Source organism: Atractosteus spatula, chromosome 5 (genome assembly GCF_055471065.1).
Source record: "Atractosteus spatula isolate fAtrSpa1 chromosome 5, fAtrSpa1.hap1, whole genome shotgun sequence".
NCBI classification, from domain to species: domain Eukaryota; kingdom Metazoa; phylum Chordata; class Actinopteri; order Semionotiformes; family Lepisosteidae; genus Atractosteus; species Atractosteus spatula.
In genome coordinates, this window is record NC_142710.1 from 57,538,093 (window position 1) to 57,559,863 (window position 21,771).

The window sequence follows — 21,771 nt, forward strand, 5'->3', positions numbered from 1 at the left end:
TCAAAGCAATATTTATTTAGCCCTTGTTTTATTATTTGTGTATTCCCATGTTATTGCAAGGAAAATCTAGTTAATAATTCCGATTTTACAGACATAATTGTCCATTAAATCCAAAATCTGTAAAAGCAAAGTCTGTTAAACTGAGGGTTTAGTGTGTTGTGAGCACTCAACAGCACTGCTCAGCAATCTATAAAACAAATAGGTATTGTGTGGGCTGAGATTTATTCTTGAAAAGCTCTATCTCCTGCTTTTGACCTTATTCAGCCTCTGCCAATCTTCCCACGTTCATCTTTTCATCATAATTACATGGTATATTTATCTTTGTTTCACAGGCATGTGGATCAGTTCTATTTCCATTGACAAGTGAAGGAATAAAACCCAGTGAAGATAATGCCACTGACAGGCTTCACCATTTTACCACAGAGCATTAACAGTCACATTTCTTTTTGTGATTGCTAGAATATTCCTCCTTCCTTCACCTAATCATGTATTGTGTATGTTTCTTACTTTTCAAAACAGAGTTGGATAAAGAGCTCTCCTTCTGTCAGAGCTTTATTTTGCTGTTCCTTTACATAAGCGAAACCCAAGAAAGTCACACCACTTATTTCCAGTTAATGATTCTTATTACAAATCAAAGGCCTATTCGTTTCAAAGTTGTGACATCTATAATAATTTATATCCTTGAATCACTTAATGAAATTGTCCCTCAACACAGAAGCAAAAGTGTGAACCATCTGAGAAGAAATGGCAGCCAAAAAAGGGTACTCATCTACTAATGCACCGTCTCTAAAGAAGATAATAATGACTATGAGTGCTTCCAGTGGGATATCTAGAAATTAGAGTGACTACTCTGAAAAAAAGTTGAGGTTCACCTTCAGGAACAATGAGATCAGAGCTGGTTTCCTTACAGATTTGTAGCAAAGGGCGGGGCATGAAAATACTTAAGAGGTTACTGGAAGAAGAAACACTAGAGTGTTTAGCAGAGCTAGAGAAGTAAGATGACTAAGACTGAACAATGGTGAGTCATGCCTATGGACTTGCACTGTTCGGGGAGTTATGTTTTTCCTGTAAGGCTGAAGTTGACAATTTGTTTTTCACTTACTTACAAAGAAATCAATGCTGTACCAAGTTGTAAAAATTTATTGTGTATTTGGGAGACTTAAAAAAGAAGACATTGACTCATGGAAACCCTTATTTTCTATTTGTATCAAATAAGGCTCACAGCTTGTTTTTTCATTGCGTAAATTGGGAAGGTTTTGCCTGCAGCTTTATGAAGCCCATTTTAATTATTTATATCCCCTGCTGCTTTCTAACAGGCAAATCAAACTTTTTTATGGAAAGTAGAACAAAAAAAGTTGTAGTGCGTCAGCAGAGAGAACTGTGGTGGACTCTAAGTACAGTACTCTCAGAGATTGATTTAATTATTTCTGGATTTGTCTCAAAGTGTGTCAAACTAATATTTTATTGTTTTTTCACTGTTTGACAAATATATGAGCTGTTATAGGAATGCACAGATTGGCCAGGCTCTGTTGTCTACATTTATCTTTAAAATGAGAATAGTATTCAATAATTTAAGATATTAAATTATTATTATTATTATTATTATTATTATTATTTCAGTATTATTATTGGTTGTGGTGGTGGTATTGGTGTTGTTGTTTGGACCCCCAAATTTGAAAAAGCTGACCGACCAGCAATTTTGAAAAATATCTGCATGCATTCTCAGAAATGTCTATGTCTGGCCATCTGTTTCTCTCTCTGCAGGCAAAAAATGCCAATGAGAGTGGCAGAGAGTGGACTGTCACAGCAAAATCTTAGGATCCCAGGTGGCTCAACTTGACAGGTTGCTGGGATTTGCACTGCTATCAGTGAAGCTCCCATTCTCTTTTGAACTACTGTGGCTTAACATGATAATGGTGGTGATGATGCCTTTTGGAACTTCTAAACCAAGATGATTAATAGTTGGAGATTCCAGGGTATAGGATGCTTTAAAAAGATTTTAAAAGAAAATGGCTGTTCAAATGTAAAAGACAAAAAAGCGATCACAAATACAAAGGAACCTTTGGCTAATTAAGCATCAGTTTAAGCGTGATGTTTATCACAGTACAGTATATAATGACGTAGCCCACATTCAAACCAATGAATTGGACATTAGGACTCATCCTGCACTGCTAAGGGGTGCTTTATGGCTGAGACATGTTTTAAAACAATATCATATATTAATAATAATAATAATAATATTTCCTAAATATCTGATCCTGCTTTGAAATCTTGATTCATTAACATTACAAGTTTACAATGAGTTTTTGTTGTTTTGCAAATGTACTATATACTGTTTTGTTTGAGATGACATTCCAGGGAATAGTGCAACCCATGTATTTGGAGCCCATAAAAATGTTCCCTCATCAGACTACATACAGTTATTAGAAGTTTCAGATTAACACTCTGGTGCAATATTCTTCATTCTTCAGCAGATGCAGAGTTCATGCTTTGTTAGGCTAATGGCGTCGATTGAATCACGAACACTGTAACTCACTGTATAATCTTTTTGATTATACCAAGTCCTAATTTGTTGCCTGCTGTTTTATTTTGACAAAAACACTTACTGCATACAGTAGCTGTTTAAAGTGCAGTAAATGTCACAACCTTTCACAAATAGTAGTAGATGGAAAAATGAGAGAAGTGATTTGCCCTATTAGTATGTGCATTCAAGTGTGATCAACGCATTGAAGGATGGGAGTTACCCACAGTGTCAGAAATACCACAAGCCAGCAAGCTCACTATTGAAATTACATGTGCAGTGTGCAGAAGAAACATGAATGCCTTCCTGTCATACGTCTGCATGTATATTGACCCACTCAGTTGTCATTAGAAAATTGATCAAGCTTTTTATGAAAATGCTGTATCATGACCTTTTGGGAAGTGGATGTGGATGTCTCTGTGTGACATTCCAAACTAAGATGAAGGAGTTATGGGAATTGCAAGAGAATGTCAATACATTTTACAAGGTTTTACATCAAAAAATTTTATAAGGTACTGTCTATCGGACACTTGATCTCTTTCAGTAATTTCAAATGCTCAGATAACAAACAAATCTCGTCTACACCTGAAACCATGAAGATTAGTATAAATGTTGTTGAAGATTAGTATACTGTAAATATTGTATAAAGTAAGTATAAATTACTGTAGTATAAAGAGAGACTGTAACATTCACATGAGCATTCGGCCTCTGGCCAACCCTGTGTAAACGAGGTCAGGCCACTTGTCCTTTCGATCAAATGCCTTTCAATCAGGCAGCCAATCATCCAATGAATCAGCCACTTAATCTGCCTATTTAAGGTTTTAGTCTCTGCTAGATTGGTGATCTGACATTGAGTTCCTTAGAGCCATCAGGAACTCAGCATTCACTCTCCAATCACAACTACCTGACTAGCTTCCAAAGTACTGGTCCAGCAGAGAATCACCACTTTTATGTTTCTCTGGCAGTTCTCCTCCAGCAGGAACTATTGACTCTGCTGTCTTCATCCAGCACTCCCATTGCTTGGAAATCCTTACTGCCCTCAATCCTGACACCCAGATTTCTGTCAGCCAAGTATCAAACCCCCATATCCAGCCTTCCTGTTCACCTCTTTCCACTAAGGCACCTCAGTCTCGCTGCCTAATCAGCTCTCCCAGATTTTCCAGGGATGCACGTGTTCTGCATTTGGGTTAGAGCCTATCAGCTCGCTATATTGCCTGCAGCACAACAGTTTCTGGAAAAGGCTTCTCTTGGGTAGTTGTTCTGTGTAAATTAAAACAATTCCTCCATGGTGGAGAAGAAACACTTGGTAAGAGTCATGGAGCCAGCAGCTAAGTGTAACTTTGTATTGTGAAATACAGTAGTTGTCAGCACACCAGTATATCACAATGAATAACTTAAGAATCAAATAGACCCTAATGCACTTATCATCATTATAATCATATGTGTAAATATCTAGACTTCAGGGGCTGCAGTGTCACTGGGACACTATAAGCTCTTTCAACTATTGCTTGGTTTTAGTGATCCAATTCTAGTATGGATCATTTTTTATGGTTCTGCATGTGCTTCATTATAAAAAAAACCCATCAAAAACCCGCAATCAAGGCCTGCAAAAAGTAGAGATATAAAATCACAGGAAACTCCCAAAAAACTTATTCCAAAGGTATCAATTAAAAATAACATACAGAAGGCTACTTATGCTACATAAACACACACATCCAAGAAATGTCAAACTGTTGTTAGTTTTTAATTAGATTCATCGAAGACGTGTTTTGCAAAACGTTATGTTCTGTAGTTAATTAAGTTAATAATTTACAGAGCACTTACATAACAGTGTCTTTTCCATTGCTGGTCTTTAAGTGTTTAAAAAACACTAATTTAGATGCTGACATTACATGGCACCACTTAAGGAAACATCATAGTGTATGTCTCATGGTTAGATAAGCTAACAAAGACCACTCTTCCTCAAAATTCTGTTGTACAGTAGGTAAAATTTCCAATGTTTTTTTATTGTAAATTCAGTTTCTTTAGCAGATAGAATGTGGCTCATGAAAGAGTAAACAGTATGCACCTGGGTAAATAATGAGTGGAATAGCCTTTTGTATAATTGTCATTTTTTTCAGTGTGTTTCTATTAACATTGGATGAATTGACACTTTTCACACAGTGATTTATTTGGAAATATAGGGCCATTTAACTCTCCTCTTATTAATTTCTATGTATATTTCAAGGAATTTTAACACTTTTCATTTCAATGTATCAGGAGAGGGTACAAAAGAAACATTAGATTTTCCCTGAGCAGAAGAGAAAGTGCATTGTCTGTCACAAATGAGAACTTCTGACAAGATCTTAGCTCAAGTGACATGCACAGATTGGAATCAGCACTTTTTAAACAGCCATCAAATCAACACTTTTGAAAGAGTTCAGAAAGGAGCAACACGATTAATTTTTATCAAGGGATTTCAAGTCAAGCTGTCTTAAACTTCTCATAACTGTTCATGTTATTGAACATTGCAGAAGTTTTTTTTTTTCATATTGGCCCATATTCCTGACTTTTTCTAATAGTTCCTTGGCAGTTTCCTTCCTGAAGCTCTAAGTGTTTATAATTTAAGTTTCAGTGTTATTGGAATGGACAGGACGTACAGTATGCTGCCTTGCATTCATTTATTACCTTCTTGGTTTCTGGCATCTCCTGCAACCCTGTACTGGATAAACTGGTTATAAAATGGATGGATGACAGATGTAGTGTACAGTATATTTACTCTATAATTAAAAAAACATGTAAATTACAAAATTATAAGTTAAAAATATCCAAGCTTCTCAAAGTGAATTGGGAATATACCCTTTGTCTTCCCACAACTCAGAATTTTTGCCATATGCCATTCATTTCTTTCAGGGTTTTTTTATCTCCTTAATGGTAAAATAATTGCTCAAAGAAGAAGGAATAAAGCTGAGGGAAGCGGTAATATTGTGATGGCCACATTTCTTTTTTTAATCTTGCAAAAAAATACTGTATTGTATATATATACAGTACTGTATATCGTAAACAGTGCTGTATATTAAAAAATGTGTTTTGAATACTGGATATTTTCCGTTTATCCTAGTCATACCCACCACTGGTGTTTAAAAAATATCTGTTATGTAAGGACACAGTCTTTTATCAAGCAGCTAGCTTACGGTGTATTATAATGATCATGATGATATTGGTATTTGGTCCTAAAATTAACGAACCATCCATAAGATATTATTTGGTGGAAGATTAATTTAACATTGCGGGCAATGCAACTGAATAAGAATAATGTTTGTCTACAGTATATATTTTGTAGTTTGGCTGGTGTGGTGGTGGGGGACAGAGTACTGTACATCCCTTTTAGTTATGAGACTTGTGCCATTGAAAAAGGACTTGTGTTCAGTGCATGAAGAAATAAGCAACCTCCGTTGCTCTTCATAGTTAATATGAATTGTAGAAAATGTAGTGGGCCACTTTTGATTACGTCTCCATTGCATGACTCAACACATTAGTCCGTAATGAAACTGTCATTTCCCATGAGCCCTTCAGGGTATTCCCTGCTATTGGGCTCCAGTCCAGTGCAATGAAAAGGGTAGCCCTTCTCAATCTCCATCTGGATTCCTCTAAACCTTTTATAATTACTCTTACTAAGTAGCCAGAATGCATAAATAAATCCACCACAAGCAGATTAAAATGGGACTGCAAGAGATTAAATGCAATTTAGTGCAGAAACCTAACAGTTTTCTGTTCAATAATAATAATAATGTTTGCATTACCATCATTATGAATACTGTACCAAGCAAAATTATGTTTAAGCAGAAGATACAGGGCACTGTTGTGGAGTTCCTCTTTAAAATTATTCATTTTTGGCGACATAGAGTTTATAGTTTTGGGTGTTTTTTTATGCCATTCTCTTGCAGTGTTATTCCCTTTTAAAAAAAAATCGAATACAGTATATCCTTTCACAAATCTTTTGCTGTAACCAGCAGTTGTACAATTAGCTATATCAACCTGCAACTCACAACTGGCAACCCACTGAAGCAAAGCAGGTACAGTATGAGCCTGGCCAGTACCGGGATGAGAAAGCTAAGGTTGCTGCTGGAAGAGGTGTTAGTGGGACCAGTAGAGAACGCTTAGTACGTGGTGTTAAACCCAATATCCTGAGTCTCCTTGAACATTAAAAATCCCAGGGAATTTCTCAAAAAGAGTAGAGGTATTGTTCCAGTGTCCTGGCCAAATCTCCACCTGGCCTTTACCTATCATGGCTTCCTAATAATACCCATCTGTGAATTGGCTTCATCACTTTGTTGGCTGATAGCTGGCTCCTGCTGCATCATTCAGGTGGGTGCTTCACATTGTTGATGGTGGAGGGGAGTCCCCGTTATCTTCTGGAGTGTCCAGTAAGGATTTTTTATTTTAACTTCGTGAAAGGTTTCACTCCAGTTTACCAGGGTCACCAGATGCATTGCAATGTACAAGGTAATCTAACTCTGTTGCCTAATAATGGGCTTACAATAACTTACGAGTGGTTTTGGTCTTGTTTACTTTCACCAGGTCAGGAGAGGATTGGGCAAGACTCTAAATACGAGCAAGAGGGGAAAGTGCAGTTTGTGATTGACGCTGTTTATGCCATGGCCCATGCCCTTCACAACATGCAGAAGGACCTGTGCCCAGACTACTCGGGAGTGTGTCCAGAGATGGAGCTCGCCGGAGGGAAGAAGCTTCTTAAATACATCCGCAACGTCAGCTTCAATGGTAAGTCTGGAGGGGGCTGCAGTGTTTATACTGTATACCTGGGGAAATTCTCAGAATTCTTCGAACCATACAGTGGGCTGCATAAACATTTTGTCATGAAAAGGAAACAATGCATAATATGTTCAATTACTTTATTTTAAAGTACTGGAATTGTGGCAATGGGGATTATTGGTGTAACAGGCAAGTGTGATGAGCATAGCTGTCTGTGCCCTGCAGAGCCAACAGTTTGATCAGCTGGCACACATTTGCTCAGAGGGAGCAGTTATGAAGAAGAACGACCTCCTCTGCAAGCGTAGTACTGAGGAGATGTCTAAAAGTCTGACTCACTGTGTGAGCTCTGAATCTGCATGAAAAGAGGTTTTATCATTATCATTCTAGGGGGCCTCCTAATTCTTAATATCAAATTTGAAAGTGGTGTGCTGACTGCTGTTATTTTGCACACAGTAATGTGCGTACGGTATGTTTAATATCTCTAGTGCCTGATTTTCTCATCCACCAGGACACTCTTGAAGAACAATGTTACATCTCAAGCAAGCTTTTTCTGGAATAATCATTTCAGCAGAACCACTGTCAGCACATAAAACTGATGAATACAGCATGGTTCAAAACTAAGAGACTAGCCACTGTGAAATTAAATAGTTTTTTAGAAAGTTAGAAATGGAAATAACACGTATAGAAGATTATGTATAAAATGTCTGTTTGTATCAGCAAGATGGGGAAAGAATAAATGAAAAAAGTAAAACAAAATTGATTATTGATTGGCATACAATAAGAGAAAGAACCCTGCCCACCTGAAGGATTTAAATTTCAAATGCCACATCACTATTGTGTTTGCTGATGTTTTTTTAAAGAAATATATGAGCTGGAATACTTTTTTAAAGCATTTAAAACCACTCCTAAACCTTTTTAAAAATCCCACAACATGACACCAACAATAGATGTCCAATGTTGAGGTGCCCACTTATGAACTTTGATTAATACTAAAAGCTTTTGCTCAATCCTGTGCAAAATGCATTCACAAATTTGTGTACAGTTTACAGGAAACCATGAAAAAAAGTTTTTAATACAGCTTTTTAGAAGCATAAGAACATACAGTAAGACAGCTTGTTTGCTAGTAGCTAATTGATCTGAGGATCTAATCCAGATGTTTCTTCAATGAAGTCAATGTATTACTGTACTGTAGCTTTGACAGTGTGGTTTGTTCCAGATTCCAGCTATCCTGTGTGTAAAAAGGTGGCCCTTGTTCTCAGTACATTTCTGTAAAGTTTCCACATGTATGATCTAGTTTGTGCTTAATACACTCTTATAAATATTTCTATTTCGTTAAGTGACTATCAAGCTACTGTATTTACAGTCTGAAACTTCTCCTCACTCAAAAGAGTCTTGCAATCTTGATGGGGTATTTTTTTCACTTTTTTCCTTTATTGCATGATTCTGATTTACTCTCACTTCTGTAAACTATGATGAATTAATATGATTTGTAAGAAAGTCTAAAAAATGTTCCCATACTGTACACATGCAATAGAAACCTGAGTTAAACAAATAAGTATAAATTAAAACTGCTTTTAGATTGTTAGAGCAGAAATTCTTCAGTTTTTCACAAATTCTGTTCCTTCACTCTTCCACTATGTGGCATTTGTATTAGCGATGGGTGTTCATAGTGTTGTGCTATTAAACGTGCTTGAAGATGGAACACTTTTTTCTACATCCCAGCTCAGCATGGATTGTAGACATATTGTTTGTCAGCGGTAGATTTAAGGATGCAGCCACAGCAAGAGCAGAAAGATAGCAAGGGCAATGAAATAGAAAACATTAGGTCTTTGATTTGGCTTTCTTTGCTTACTGTTTGGTTTATGCAGTAAATTACTTGGAATAGAATCTTCCTGGTCTGATCAAGTATCCTGGTGAATGGCTTGGCATGAGTGAAACCCAACAAAAAGATACATTTACAATAAGACTATTGAAACTAGAAGCCTTTGTTTTATCATTATTCAAGAATATCAGTTACTGTATTGCATTTATTGTTAAAAAATGACACGTACACTGACCTTATATAAGAAGGACATGGTGAACTATAGCTTGTCATTCAAGATTTAAAATATTAATTTAAATAAAAGGACACTGATTTTTTTAGTAAAATCAACATGAAATAATCCAAGACAAACAAAAAACATTATTGTCCGAGGAAGTACAGAGATTTATGAAAACCTGTCACCCTCTGACACCTGATGTACAATATATGGTTTTCTGGCAGAAAGTACACAGGGGTTTAAGGTCTTGCATAATTGATTTTGCAAGTTGTGCAAAAAAAATGACATGACATCTTACTGAAAAGTATTTTAATTACTTTAATGCCTCCTTTTTATGCATGCACAAAATCGTTTCTGTCTGTACTTTGTATCATTGATGATATGGGAAGTATCAAGACAAATTTAAATTATTATGAATTTTGTATGTTGATGTCACAGTTGCTAGGATATTAACAAGTTATCTAGATAATAACAAGTGATTGAGATTATTCTAATTGTGTTTTAGGTTTTAAGTTTTTGTATTGTTAATTTAAGGATGTGAATGAACATATCTCAGATTAAATGAAAAATTTGACCCGTCAGCTAACCACAGATTGTAAATCTACTCAGGAAAGCCTTACAAATTCATGCTTTGTAATTTATGATTGCTTGAGCATTTGTTTTAATCTACCCTAAAACTGCTTAGACCCAACACCTGCCACTCACTTGTCATTAATCTGGTATGTGCGGTGCTAGATACCATGTGGCTCTTTTGATCTTCAGACTTGGTTCAGCACAATATTCAAGCTGGTATTTGAATAAGATTTTTCCTCTCTTGTGATGAATATAGCGGAAAACATATCCTCTTCTAAAAAATAAATCATTGGTGGGGCCATCATCTATGGAGTTAAGTGGCAAGTAATATTCAGTCGCAAGATTTAATGACATCATGAAACACAAACTGTGGAGACCAGCTATTACCCTGAATTTAAGCTGCAGAAGTAATTTTCTCTGTATTTACTATATTGATGTAATTCATTGCAGGCCAGAATCTGTTTAGCCATTTCCATTTTTAGTGTGCCATTTTGTACTGTAGTGTGTCATTTGATATTTCTTCATCCTTTGTTTTCTGTCCTAGATTTGTACAGTTTTTTTTGTTTGATTCATTAGTAGTGATGTTGTTCTGTACTTAATTTTAGACAAATTTAAATAAAATAAATAAGCCATTATCAAACTATTACAGTAATAGAATGCTGAATCAAAGAGAATATTTCTGATATTGAATTGCTCAGTAAGTCGGGGAAAAGTCTTATATTTTTTCAAGGGTTATTATACAGTCAAAACTATTGGACAAACAATTTGATAATCTTTCTTCATACAGTTTCAATGTAATAAGGGCAATATAAGTTTCAGTAGCATAGTGAACATAGCCATATCTAAGAAATTATGTTTAAATTCCCTTATAGCTCTCATAACCCAGTCATATTATTGTGATGAAAACAATAATAGACTTACAGTGAACTTTAGTTTATAAAATGAAATTCAGTTTAATTTTAATTTCTGGTATCCAAGTTTAACACCCTTAGATTATAGAGTTATGGCTTTGGAGGAGTTCAGCCTTAATAACTTTGTACTTTTACTGTACAGTACATGTATTTATTTGGTAGATGATTTTCTTCAAAGCAACTTGCAATTATATTTAGTTAAAATGTGCATGTAATTGTAGCAAAAATCACTGATAAACCACAGAAAGCAAGCAAATTGTTAGTTACTGTACAGTATGTGCTACATACACTGTAGGATGTTACACAGTGTGAAGAAGGTCCAAAACTGTTTGACAGACAGGAAGTAGTAGCACAAAAATACATACTGTATACATACATACAGTGTGTCAAAACAAGACAACAGATGTCAAAATGATTACTAGTTTAATTACTCTACTGTATATATGCATTTACTGTAACTCATTTACAATCACCTTAAAAATTCAAGTCTTCAAAGTTGAGGGTTCTGCACTTTCATGAAAATTACTTGAACTTATGCTGAGTTAGTACACGAAATGCCAGAGGGTATTTAAGATCAGGGTATCAGAGAAACAGATTTCTGCATTTCTTTAAACCTGCCAAAATCTGCAACCTCTGGGAAAGGAGTAGATATCTGGAATATTAATTAAGAAAATTAAAAATTAAATTAAGATACTCTGAAGATTCACTAGTGAAAAAATGTGGTGTTTCTGCATGTCCATGTTCACCTGCATCAAAAAACATTATATTTTAAATTTAGTAATGATGAAGTCACTTTACAGTATAAAAGTGGGGTGCAGAGTATAAAGTCAGCTACAGAAGCTGTAGAAATAATATATGTATGAAGGTGGTCTCCCATCTTCCAGAAGTTTGTAAAATCTTTCTTACAGTAGCTACTTCACTTTGGAGTTATGAATCTAAAATGTACATTCATCCATAAGTTAGATTGTCGGGCTGTATCCCAGTGTTTTGTTGGGATACAGTACTGTATGTCTAAATACCTGTTTTCTATTCTAAAATAAGACAATAATGTATTACATAAATGCAATGTATGGCTTTGGCTGTTTTAAACAGCAGAGAACATTCTGTAACTCCTTCTAATGTAGTATGCTATTGTAGCACGAACTATAATACAGTAAGTACAATATTGGCATGAGAAAACACTATAACCATCCAGCAACTTCCAGTCTGGTAATTAGTTCTTGACACCATACTAGAAACCATTTCTGGATGCCAGAGTGTGATCTGGGACCCTGGCTTGAAACCCGTCTGAGTAGGATTTTATTTTGTTTTAGAAAACGTTATCCTAATCCTTATATAACACTCAGTAAAGGGACTGAAGCTACTCAAAATTTCTTTTACTTTCTATATACAGTATATATTTTTTTTCTGTGTGATACATTATTCTTTCTTTAATCATACAGTACAGGTATATACATTACTTTCAGTAAAGTGTCAGTTTGTCCTAACCTACTGTAATAGTGCTTTTCACATAAAAAATACTGAAAATGTATTCTCCAAATAATATAATTATGGTGATGTGAATGTAAAATATGTATGTTTACAAAATACTTTTTGTGTACCTATTATTTGTTTCACTTTGTTTCACCTTCTTAGAAGACAGGCCCTTTTCCCTTTTATGTCATGGGCCCTGTCATGAACACTCTCCAAAATCATTCAACATCAGGCATATCTACACATAAATTGGCTATGTGCATTATAGAGAATATCGTAATCTTAAGGTTTCAACATGTAAGATAACATGCTGCATAAGAAGTAAATCAGCATGTCTCACTACTGTTGATGTAATAAGGATGTTACTGTAGGTAAAATAGATTACCTGTCATAGCCAATGGTTTGTATGTTAAATAATTTTTAAATATTATAGTATTTTGATAAGAGTGTTATTTGTAGGTGTTAATGATGAAAGGGCAATGCATGCAGAAGCAGAGAGAAGACAGTGGAAAAAAAAATCTCTTGAAGTTTGGGTGCTGATGTTCCTGCCACAGTTTCAAAGAGTTCTTGAAAACTAGCCTCCAGTCTAAAAGATAAAAGCTTTTATAATGTAGATCTGTGCATGCTAAACTTTCCATTTTTTTAACCAAATATGTTTACGGAGACTTTAAAAAGAATACACTGCGAGTCCAAGGTTGCACAGAGATAGAGGGGCAATGGGAGATTTTTGGTGAGGTACAGCTAAAACAGAAAAAGCTTTGAAAAATGTTTATCCTTAACACTTAGCATTTCTATGTATGTGTCTGTGTGTCTGCCCTGCAATGGACTGGCATTCCATCCAGGGTGTACCCTACTTTGTACTGATTGCTTTTTGCCTCCCCCCCCTGCAGTCCAAAGTTGAAAGAAGTGGTTAGAAAATGAATGGACAGATGTGATTGGCATAATCAGTTAATATACAGTACAATACCCAAAGTCATTTTGTAAAATCAAATCCCTTGACTTATTTTGCATATGACATATGTTGTCAAAGTATCAAAAATCTAATTTGTTAGAAAAAAGAAGCAAAAAGAACAAGTCTTGGAAAATGTCATTAACCTGCTCTCAGTTAGAAAGTACAACATCCTAACTATTATTTTTCTTTTAGTCTTATTAGAAATCTCCTTCTAGGTAAGAAGCCTCAGTATTTCACTTCTAGGAGGCCTTTTGGGTGTCAGGTAACAGAATGTTTTCGCTTGTTCATAGTAGTTTCCCTGTTTTGTAGTTTTGGAATTCTTCTGTATCTGTTTTTAAACAGACCTTTAAGATTGAACAGATATCTAGTCTTATGTTCCCGATAGTTACATTTTTTTTCTATTTCCAGCTGCAAAATTGTTGTTTCTGAGTGAGAAATGCCCTTGATACATTTTCTGTTCAGCTTGTAAGCAAAAACAATTCAGCAAACCCTGAAAAACATTTAATAACTTTCTATAAAGTAATATGGGTTAGGATTATTGGTGATCTCTGAAAAAAGTTTCAAACCCTCAGGGAGATGCTTGAAGAAGGCCTCATTCTAAAGTAAGAAAGGCTTAAAATTCCAGTCGTCATTGTAAGTGATTTCTGGAAAGTTATCAAATGTACACACAGCTGGGGCATGTTCACAAGATTGGAAATGTATTTGTGGTGGTAATGTAATCTAGAAAATTGAAATTAGAGAAACAGAAATATACAAGGGTATATTACATATCTTCATGAATAAATAAAAGAAACAACTCTAAATGTATTATATTTCAATTACTAACCATCACATACATTTGTATAAGAAGAAGAGATGTGCTTAGTAAAGAGATGTCTAACAGTGGATTAAACAACTGATTAAAGTCTCCCTCTTCTAATTAAATTTTTTATAAAGTATGTTATTAATAAATAATAACAAGGGAAACACATTATAATTCTCATTTATTCCTTCTGTAGAATAGAAACTGTTTATTGCCATCACTTTACAGAAAAAGCTTTCAGTTTCATTGCTAAAACTTTAATGGTAATGTTTATCTCCCTAGAATCAGTACAAGAACTCCCTACAACCACTTCAAGTCTTATTCATCATGCATCAATGAGCAATAACTTTCTTGTGTTTATTTTGAAGCCTGGATATAAGCAGAGTTGAGACCTCATGACGTAAAGTGTAAAAAGATATTGTACCTCTTTTGATGGGTATTTTTGAATTCCTGGATATACTGTAACATTGTCAGTTATCATTTACAGAGATTTGTAAAGAGAAGTGAAGGGCAACCCACTCCCTTGGAGATCTGTACACTATACAGTATGTAACACAAAACATGTCAATCACCAAGTGAAAGAGAAAGAAATGAACATAAAGTAAAGTTAACACCAAACATAACATGAAAATGAAGAAGAAAATTAATAAAGAACGACAAATCACCTTGTAAAAAAATAATTGTGAGATAGATCCATAAAGATGACTAACAGCAGCCTGCAATTCTGCTCTGATTCTCATGGACAAAGGAGCATTATCAAAATAATGAATTTGAAGTTGTTATTTTCATAAGAACCCTTCACCACACCAAAATGTCACAACAACTCCAGCAAATAAATCCAAGAATGCACTCCAAGTATGATTATCTGCAAAGAAAGAAATAGAAATAGGAGCTGTTTTTTGCATTTCTTACCTTTGGTTCTTGAGGTAGTGGCTCTTTGTATACTGTACCTGAAACAAACAAAATGCAGAAAGAATGTGCAAAGTGAAGAAAAGTGGGTAGGAGGTTGTGGGAACCTTAAGACGTCACTGGAAATCTCAACTTGAACATTTGTTTTAAACCGTGATTTGGAGAGGGTAAAAGCTGATTGATAAGAAGAGACAGCAATATGGTACAGTCGGTGAAGACTGTGATCACCTTGCTGTCTTCTCTATTACAGGAAAGGAAGACAAGATGCAACTTGACATGTGAGAGAGGTCTTCAAGTCAAAGCCATGCACTCGTCTGTTTAATTTACTACACCAAGGGCTACAATTTTCAATTTAATATGCAACCTGTTTGGATCACTGGCTATCAGCATTGATTTTATGAGGTTCATTCACCCCTGTAATTGATCTTTGGTTAACTTATGGATTGTTTTAGTAGAAACATTTTAATGAAAATGTTTAAATTTACACTATTTATATTATTACTGATTAGTTTGCTGGAAAAACAACACTTCGATATATCTACTAATATACCCACCTTAAGTATTTATGCAGGCTATCAAGGGTTAGAAACAACAAATTGTTCCTCTTCTTATTATTGTTCTAATGATGCTTATTGCCATTATTGATCTTACAATCTCCTTTTGGGCTATGGAGATCTCAGATGTGTGTAGTCTGAATCTGGGAGAATCTGTATGAAGTTTCATAATGTATAAACGGTTATACTGTAGTAATCCCACTCCACAAGGTCACTCAAGTTTTTTTTCATTATGCTGTACCCACGAGAGGTCTGCTGTTCTAACTTAGCAGTGTCTGAGCTGTGTAAAATGATCAGAGTTGTACAATATGTGATGGTGGTTCATATCCAAGGGCTCTGTAGACTATGCATTTTAATACTTCTCCACCTATTAAAAATGACCCACTTCAAAGTGTAATGGTCTTTTGCTTTCCTCTCACATTCACAGAGAGCTTCTACAGATTTTTGAGATAGCAAATGTCTCAAATTCCGAAAGCCCCTCCTGATACTGGACTAGAATGCTTTGAAATAGTCTTTCAGTAGAATACATCAGATTGCATTGCAAAACAATAGTCATTTTCTTACATTGTAGAATTCATACAGTATAATTCATAAACTATTCTTTGTACAGTACATAAAAGTTGTTTAGTCATTTCAAATTTTGTTTCCCACTCAGCTCAGAATCATACAGTGCTTCTAAATCTCCTTGTAAACAGGGAACAAAAGCAAACACGAGAAAGCCAAATCTTCTAAACCAGTCCTTCTTTTTGTCTTGACATCCTTATGTAACTCAGTCTCTAGAAAAACTGATGGAAGTCTTTCTGTGCTTTGCATCATTAGGAGGAGCATCAGGTAAATGGGAACTTAGCCATGGCATTGGCTCTTTGGTATATCCAGCCACCCTTTGTTGCATCTCCAACCTACGAGACAGATCAATTTCACATCCCTGACAGGAGTGATCTATCCATTGAGTGTTATGTACTGACTGGCATAGCCATGACAATTAGAACTGCCACAACTGTGTTCTGCCTGTCCAGTCCTGATTGAAAGAGCATATTGTGAAGTAGGGAGGAGCTTCTGTATGGCGGTTAAGGGCTGCTAGCCTGGGCTTCAGCCCTGCAGCAGTATCTGACAAACACAGATGGAGCTTATTCTGGTAAAAAGGAATATTGGAAGAATAAAATAACAGACTTTTACAGACTTCATTTGTTGATTTGCATTTCTCTGAAAGAGTTCTGCTGGAGAGGGGAAGGGGGGTGATACCTCATGATGCACAGATTTCACAAATTAGAGGGCAAAGATGCATTCTTTCCTGCAGGTACCATTTGGGAGACCCGATGCCTATTAACCAAACAAATGGCAGAATAGAACAGAAAAAGTCAAAACTAATTGTCCTTTTTTATTTTATTTTAAATTCCTCTCTGCCAAATGGTCACTTAAGGCATTTTCTTTGTTTTCTCCTCTCTCTGCGATGATGGATGCTTCGGTGTGAGTCTTTTGACTCTTCTGTTTGAGCAGATATTGGATTTCTTTATTGTTTTTTCTCCTCCATCTCTTCCCTAGGCAGTGCAGGCACATCTGTGACGTTCAACAAAAACGGGGATGCCCCTGGACGCTATGACTTGTTTCAGTACCAGATGACAAATAACAGTGCTCCAGGATACAAAGTGATTGGCCAGTGGATGGATTCCCTTCAGCTCAATGTGAGTCATCTACAGGTGGTTTTGTTGTGGGTGGTGATGAGTCACAAAGATGATGTGACAGTGTTTTTTGACATAATTGCATAAAATCATGAGACATTCTCACCAGCCAGGATCAGTATCATCGCTAGGATTAAATATTCCATATACCCACATCCCTTCATGTTCATTAAGAACTGCATCCCTTAGTTTTATACAGTATACAATTACTTGAAGTATACAGCTGACAGCATGGTGTCGCAGTAGTTAGCATTGCTGTATGGTAGCACTGGGGCACTGGGTTCAATTTGGAACCTTGGGTGCTATCTGTGTGGATTTTGTATGTTCCCCCTATTGTCACATGGGTTTTCTCTGGGTGCTCTGGTTTCCTCCCACTAGCTAAAAACATACTGATAGGTTGACTGGCTTCTAGGAAAATTGGTCCTGGAGTGAGTGTGTGTGTCTCTGTGTTCATGTCTGTGTGTGCCCTGTGATGGACTGACATCCCATCCAGGGCGTAACCCGTCTTGCACCTGTTACTTGCCATAAAAGGCTTTGGCTCCTTTCATGACCCTGAATTGGATGAAGCAGTTAGAAAATGGATGTACTGTATGGAAGTGTATAGTTATCATGGTACATAACTATGTGAAATTAAATGACAATGATCAAAGGAATTCAAAACTTTTCCTTTGTACCAGGTTGTGAAGCTGAAATGTACTGGATTTTCATTTTTCTTATTTAGCAATGTGGTTCTTATTTTCTACTTTGTTTATTCCAATTAAAACATTAAAGCACCTGTCTTCATGCATCAAACTGAGTCTTGCAGTATCTCATGTATCCATTTGGAACAGTGTTAATTTCCTCTTTCTTGGGTGGATGTTTACTACATTTTGAAGAGTGTAATTTATACCTTACTTCAAAAGTATTAAATAAAGCTTGATGTTCACTAAACCTTGATGTTCAACTTCAAATAGCTTGTTTTGATGGTAACAAGTAGTAAAATTAGATATATATTTTGGCAGAGCACCGCAGATTGTGATGCAATGCTCTATAGCTAACTTTTAGAAAAAGTCTCTAGAACATGTTTGAAAAAATGTTCATTCTTTTTGCTATGTTGAGAGCACATTTGCCTTGAAACCAAACCAAGCCCTGTTTTAATCAGCACTCTCTTTTGTTTTTTAAATGCGTTCAATTTGTAAAGTCCCTTCTGATCAGAGTCTTAATCTAGACTATCTTACTTTTTCAAATGTCATCCTGCAGCAACCAGGAATAATGTTTTTAGTCACAAATGTATTACAGATTGTTATAATCATATCGGTGGGCTTACATTAGGCAGAATACAAAGATTGAATAATTACGTAACATTTCTGTTGATGTCCTTCACAAGATTCTTGAACGTGAGCTTATGTTATTACTGTACATACCAGCACCATCTTTAATATTCTTCAGGGCTGCTGCACAATTTTGCATTCTGGGTTTTAGTTGTCAACATTGTACAAGAAGACAAATGTGCTGCAGGTTCTGCAGGGTACAGTGATGTGCTGGCATTGTGGATCCTGAACACCAGCACTAATGTGTAACTACTGTATGTATGATGGAAACCCCCTTTTCACTCCATCTTCATCATTATCATTAATAATTAAACCATAAGATTGATTTTTAGAGCTTTGCATATTTGTTGAGGTTGGTATTGTCTCTTTAATTATGGAAGTGCTACACGACTTCCATTCATTGCTACAGAAAAAGGGGTTATCGATCATGTTAAGTGCTAGTACAGTATATCATTGATACCTAACACATGCCTTGCAGGCATTTTCTGCTCTAAAGAGTTGTCAACTTCATTTTTGAGAATATAGGTAATTGTTCATAGTTTTAGGTATACAGTATATTATAAAACAATAGTAGTTATTTATGAAAAAGCTAATTAAAATTAGTTTTTAGTAAGAATTGCTTTCTATATACCTTTTAAATTATGCCGTTTGTATGTTTTTATATTTACCATTCATGATGTACTGTAGTAAGTGCTAGTATAGTATGTTAGTCAGATAGAACTAATACAGAACAAATGCATACTGTACAGTACCTATGCCTAAAACCAAAAGTTGCGAGAATATGTATTGGCTTGCAGGACATACAGTATGTATCAAAGTCTATCATAGTCAATCATTCTGTGTTATGAAACAGATTGTGAGATAGAGTGCATCTATTTAATTTTAAATTGTACTTCCAGATGTGAAATTAAAAAGGAAAAATTTCGGTAGATATTTAAAAAATAGACAAGCTAAATTTTAAGTGCTATACAATTTTTCTAATAGGTTAAAATAATTTAAATATCATTAAAGTGACTGAGAATTAACTTCAGAAAAGTTTTTAGTGGTTGTTGTTAGACGAGTACAAATTTAACAGTTGAAATTAGAAGTGAGCACTCAATTAACTGCAGCACAAAGCTGGGTAAGGAAGACAAATGAAATATGCAAACAGAGAAGGTAGGCACTGAAATAAGAGGCTATTGATTAACCTTTGCAAGATTCACAAGTATGGCGGTTGAGTCATTTGGTGCTGCATTGCCTGACTCTAGTTCTGTTAATCTTTTAAAAAAGTGTTTTAATTAAAACATTTAAATAGCTTTTTAGTACTGAATTTCACTATACAGTATAATCTAAATTATGACAATACACAATCAAAACACATCAGTCTAGGTCTTATGTCAGCTGCTCATTAGGTACATACATATGGTAATTAACTGTGTAAATAATGCTTAAATATTTTTTTTAATTATTTGAATAGTACATAACATTCCAGGTGCTGTGTGTTTTAGTATTTGAGTTAAGTTAGAATGGCCGAAACAAGTTGATGGGAATATCAGAATCTACTGTATATACTGTAAATAGCTGCTCAGAATACATGATTTTAATAAAACCAGCAAACAACTAGAGTATGTCTTGTTTTGAATAATGAAGATCACCTGATTGCTATTAACCTGATTGAAGGCAGTATATGAGGGAATTTGCCTGGAGAATGAACTACTTTAGCGGTAAACAACTAATTTAGAGAAACATAACCTCTGAAGATATTCCTGAGTACTGTATTCCTTGAGTTTAGCATTAGCTGTTTAGCTATCAAATAGCTTTTAAATTTTTAAAAGGCACTAGTAACACAGTTAAGAGGATGTAAAGTAAAATAAAAAGAAAAAAGGTAAAATATTCAGTTAATAGACCATTTTACTCTGAAATTCAAATAATGCATAATATTGTAGCGCTTTTGGGTTCACGTGGGTATGTGCCCTCACCACTCCCACCTCAGGTTGGCCCTCCACCACTGGGACTCGAACCCGGGCCTCCAGCATTATTCAACAGGGAACCAGCCGGTTGAGCTAAAGGGAGATCTGCTATTCACAGGGAAGGGTGGTGATGCACCGTGCTGGCAAGCCAGCTCATACAACCTGTAATGTCGGCTGTATGCATTACAATATGCACCTTATCCAGGGATTAATGGATAATGTATTAGATTTATTTTTTTTTATTTAACTGAAAAAATGGAGTCTACGATGACCTGATATGAATACAGTTGTAAATCCTGTGTCAACAGTAACTTCATAGACATCAGTAAGATGTGGCAGCATGCTGTTATTTATGTTTATTTATGTACATATTAAAGATGATTTTAGTAAATGATTATGTAATTGCTATCTCCTCTTATTATAGTCTGTCTTTACAGATCTTTAGAACTTACTTTTCCTTTTTGTAGGCTTTGTAGTTGGCAACATGTAGACATTCTACTATCACATTTTGTAGTTCAGTCTAGATATCGAACATTTCTGTTGAAATGATTTGAATTATTATTGTTGTTCTTACCTGAGATCTTTTTTCATTGCTTTTCATTGAATGTCTTTTCCTGCATTCAACTGTTACCTGCACAGTATATTCATACTGCAGCAGTGTATTATTATTTTTTGGGGTGAAATGTACTGTATTTTGGTTTTGTAAATGTCACAGAGGCCAAATGCATACTGTACATGTATGCACATACTCACACTTTATTTAGTTGTTTCTGTAATTAGTTTATTACTGTGTTGATGTACATGTGTAAATTTACACACCACACATTTTCATTTAGGGTATCTAATTACACATTATCCCTTCACTTTTGCACATAATCCAGGTCAGACATATACTGTAGTATGCAATAACACTTACCTATTAACCGTTGCTCATTTATTGTGAAGTCGTTCATTTACTCTAAGTAAGTAAATAACTTCTAAGTCAAGTTGCAGTTGTATAGCTTGCAGTCCCTCCCTCTCTTTTTGCACTACTGAGCAAATGCCATTCTGTTGTAGGCTAGGTCCATCTGCTGCATCTGTGGAGAACTCGAAAAGAAATCTTAATTTTGTTATAGTACAGTATGTTAAATGTACAGTACTCAACTCAGTTTTGGAATTTACTCCATGGGAATTAAACCCATACTTCAGTTCACTGGTTCTCATTTTTTGGCAATTAACTCATTTTCAAGATATGTGCTCCATTTATTTCAAGTAAGAAGGAAAAAGAGCTCAAACGGGCATTTGTGACCCACTTAGGAGCAGCCAGCAATCCACAAGTGGGTTGCACCCACTGTTTGAGAAACACCG

General features: G+C 35.4%; 1 protein-coding gene across 1 annotated transcript in view; it reads left to right on the forward strand.

The window, feature by feature from the left end:
* grm7 (glutamate metabotropic receptor 7) overlaps positions 1 to 21,771 on the forward strand; it is a 241,636-nt gene that overhangs the window by 167,165 nt on the left and 52,700 nt on the right. The window contains exons 6-7 of the mRNA XM_088916628.1: positions 7,082 to 7,282; positions 17,029 to 17,168. Of these exons, the coding sequence (XP_088772754.1) occupies positions 7,082 to 7,282; positions 17,029 to 17,168 (341 nt within the window). The remainder of the gene's footprint in view (positions 1 to 7,081; positions 7,283 to 17,028; positions 17,169 to 21,771) is intronic.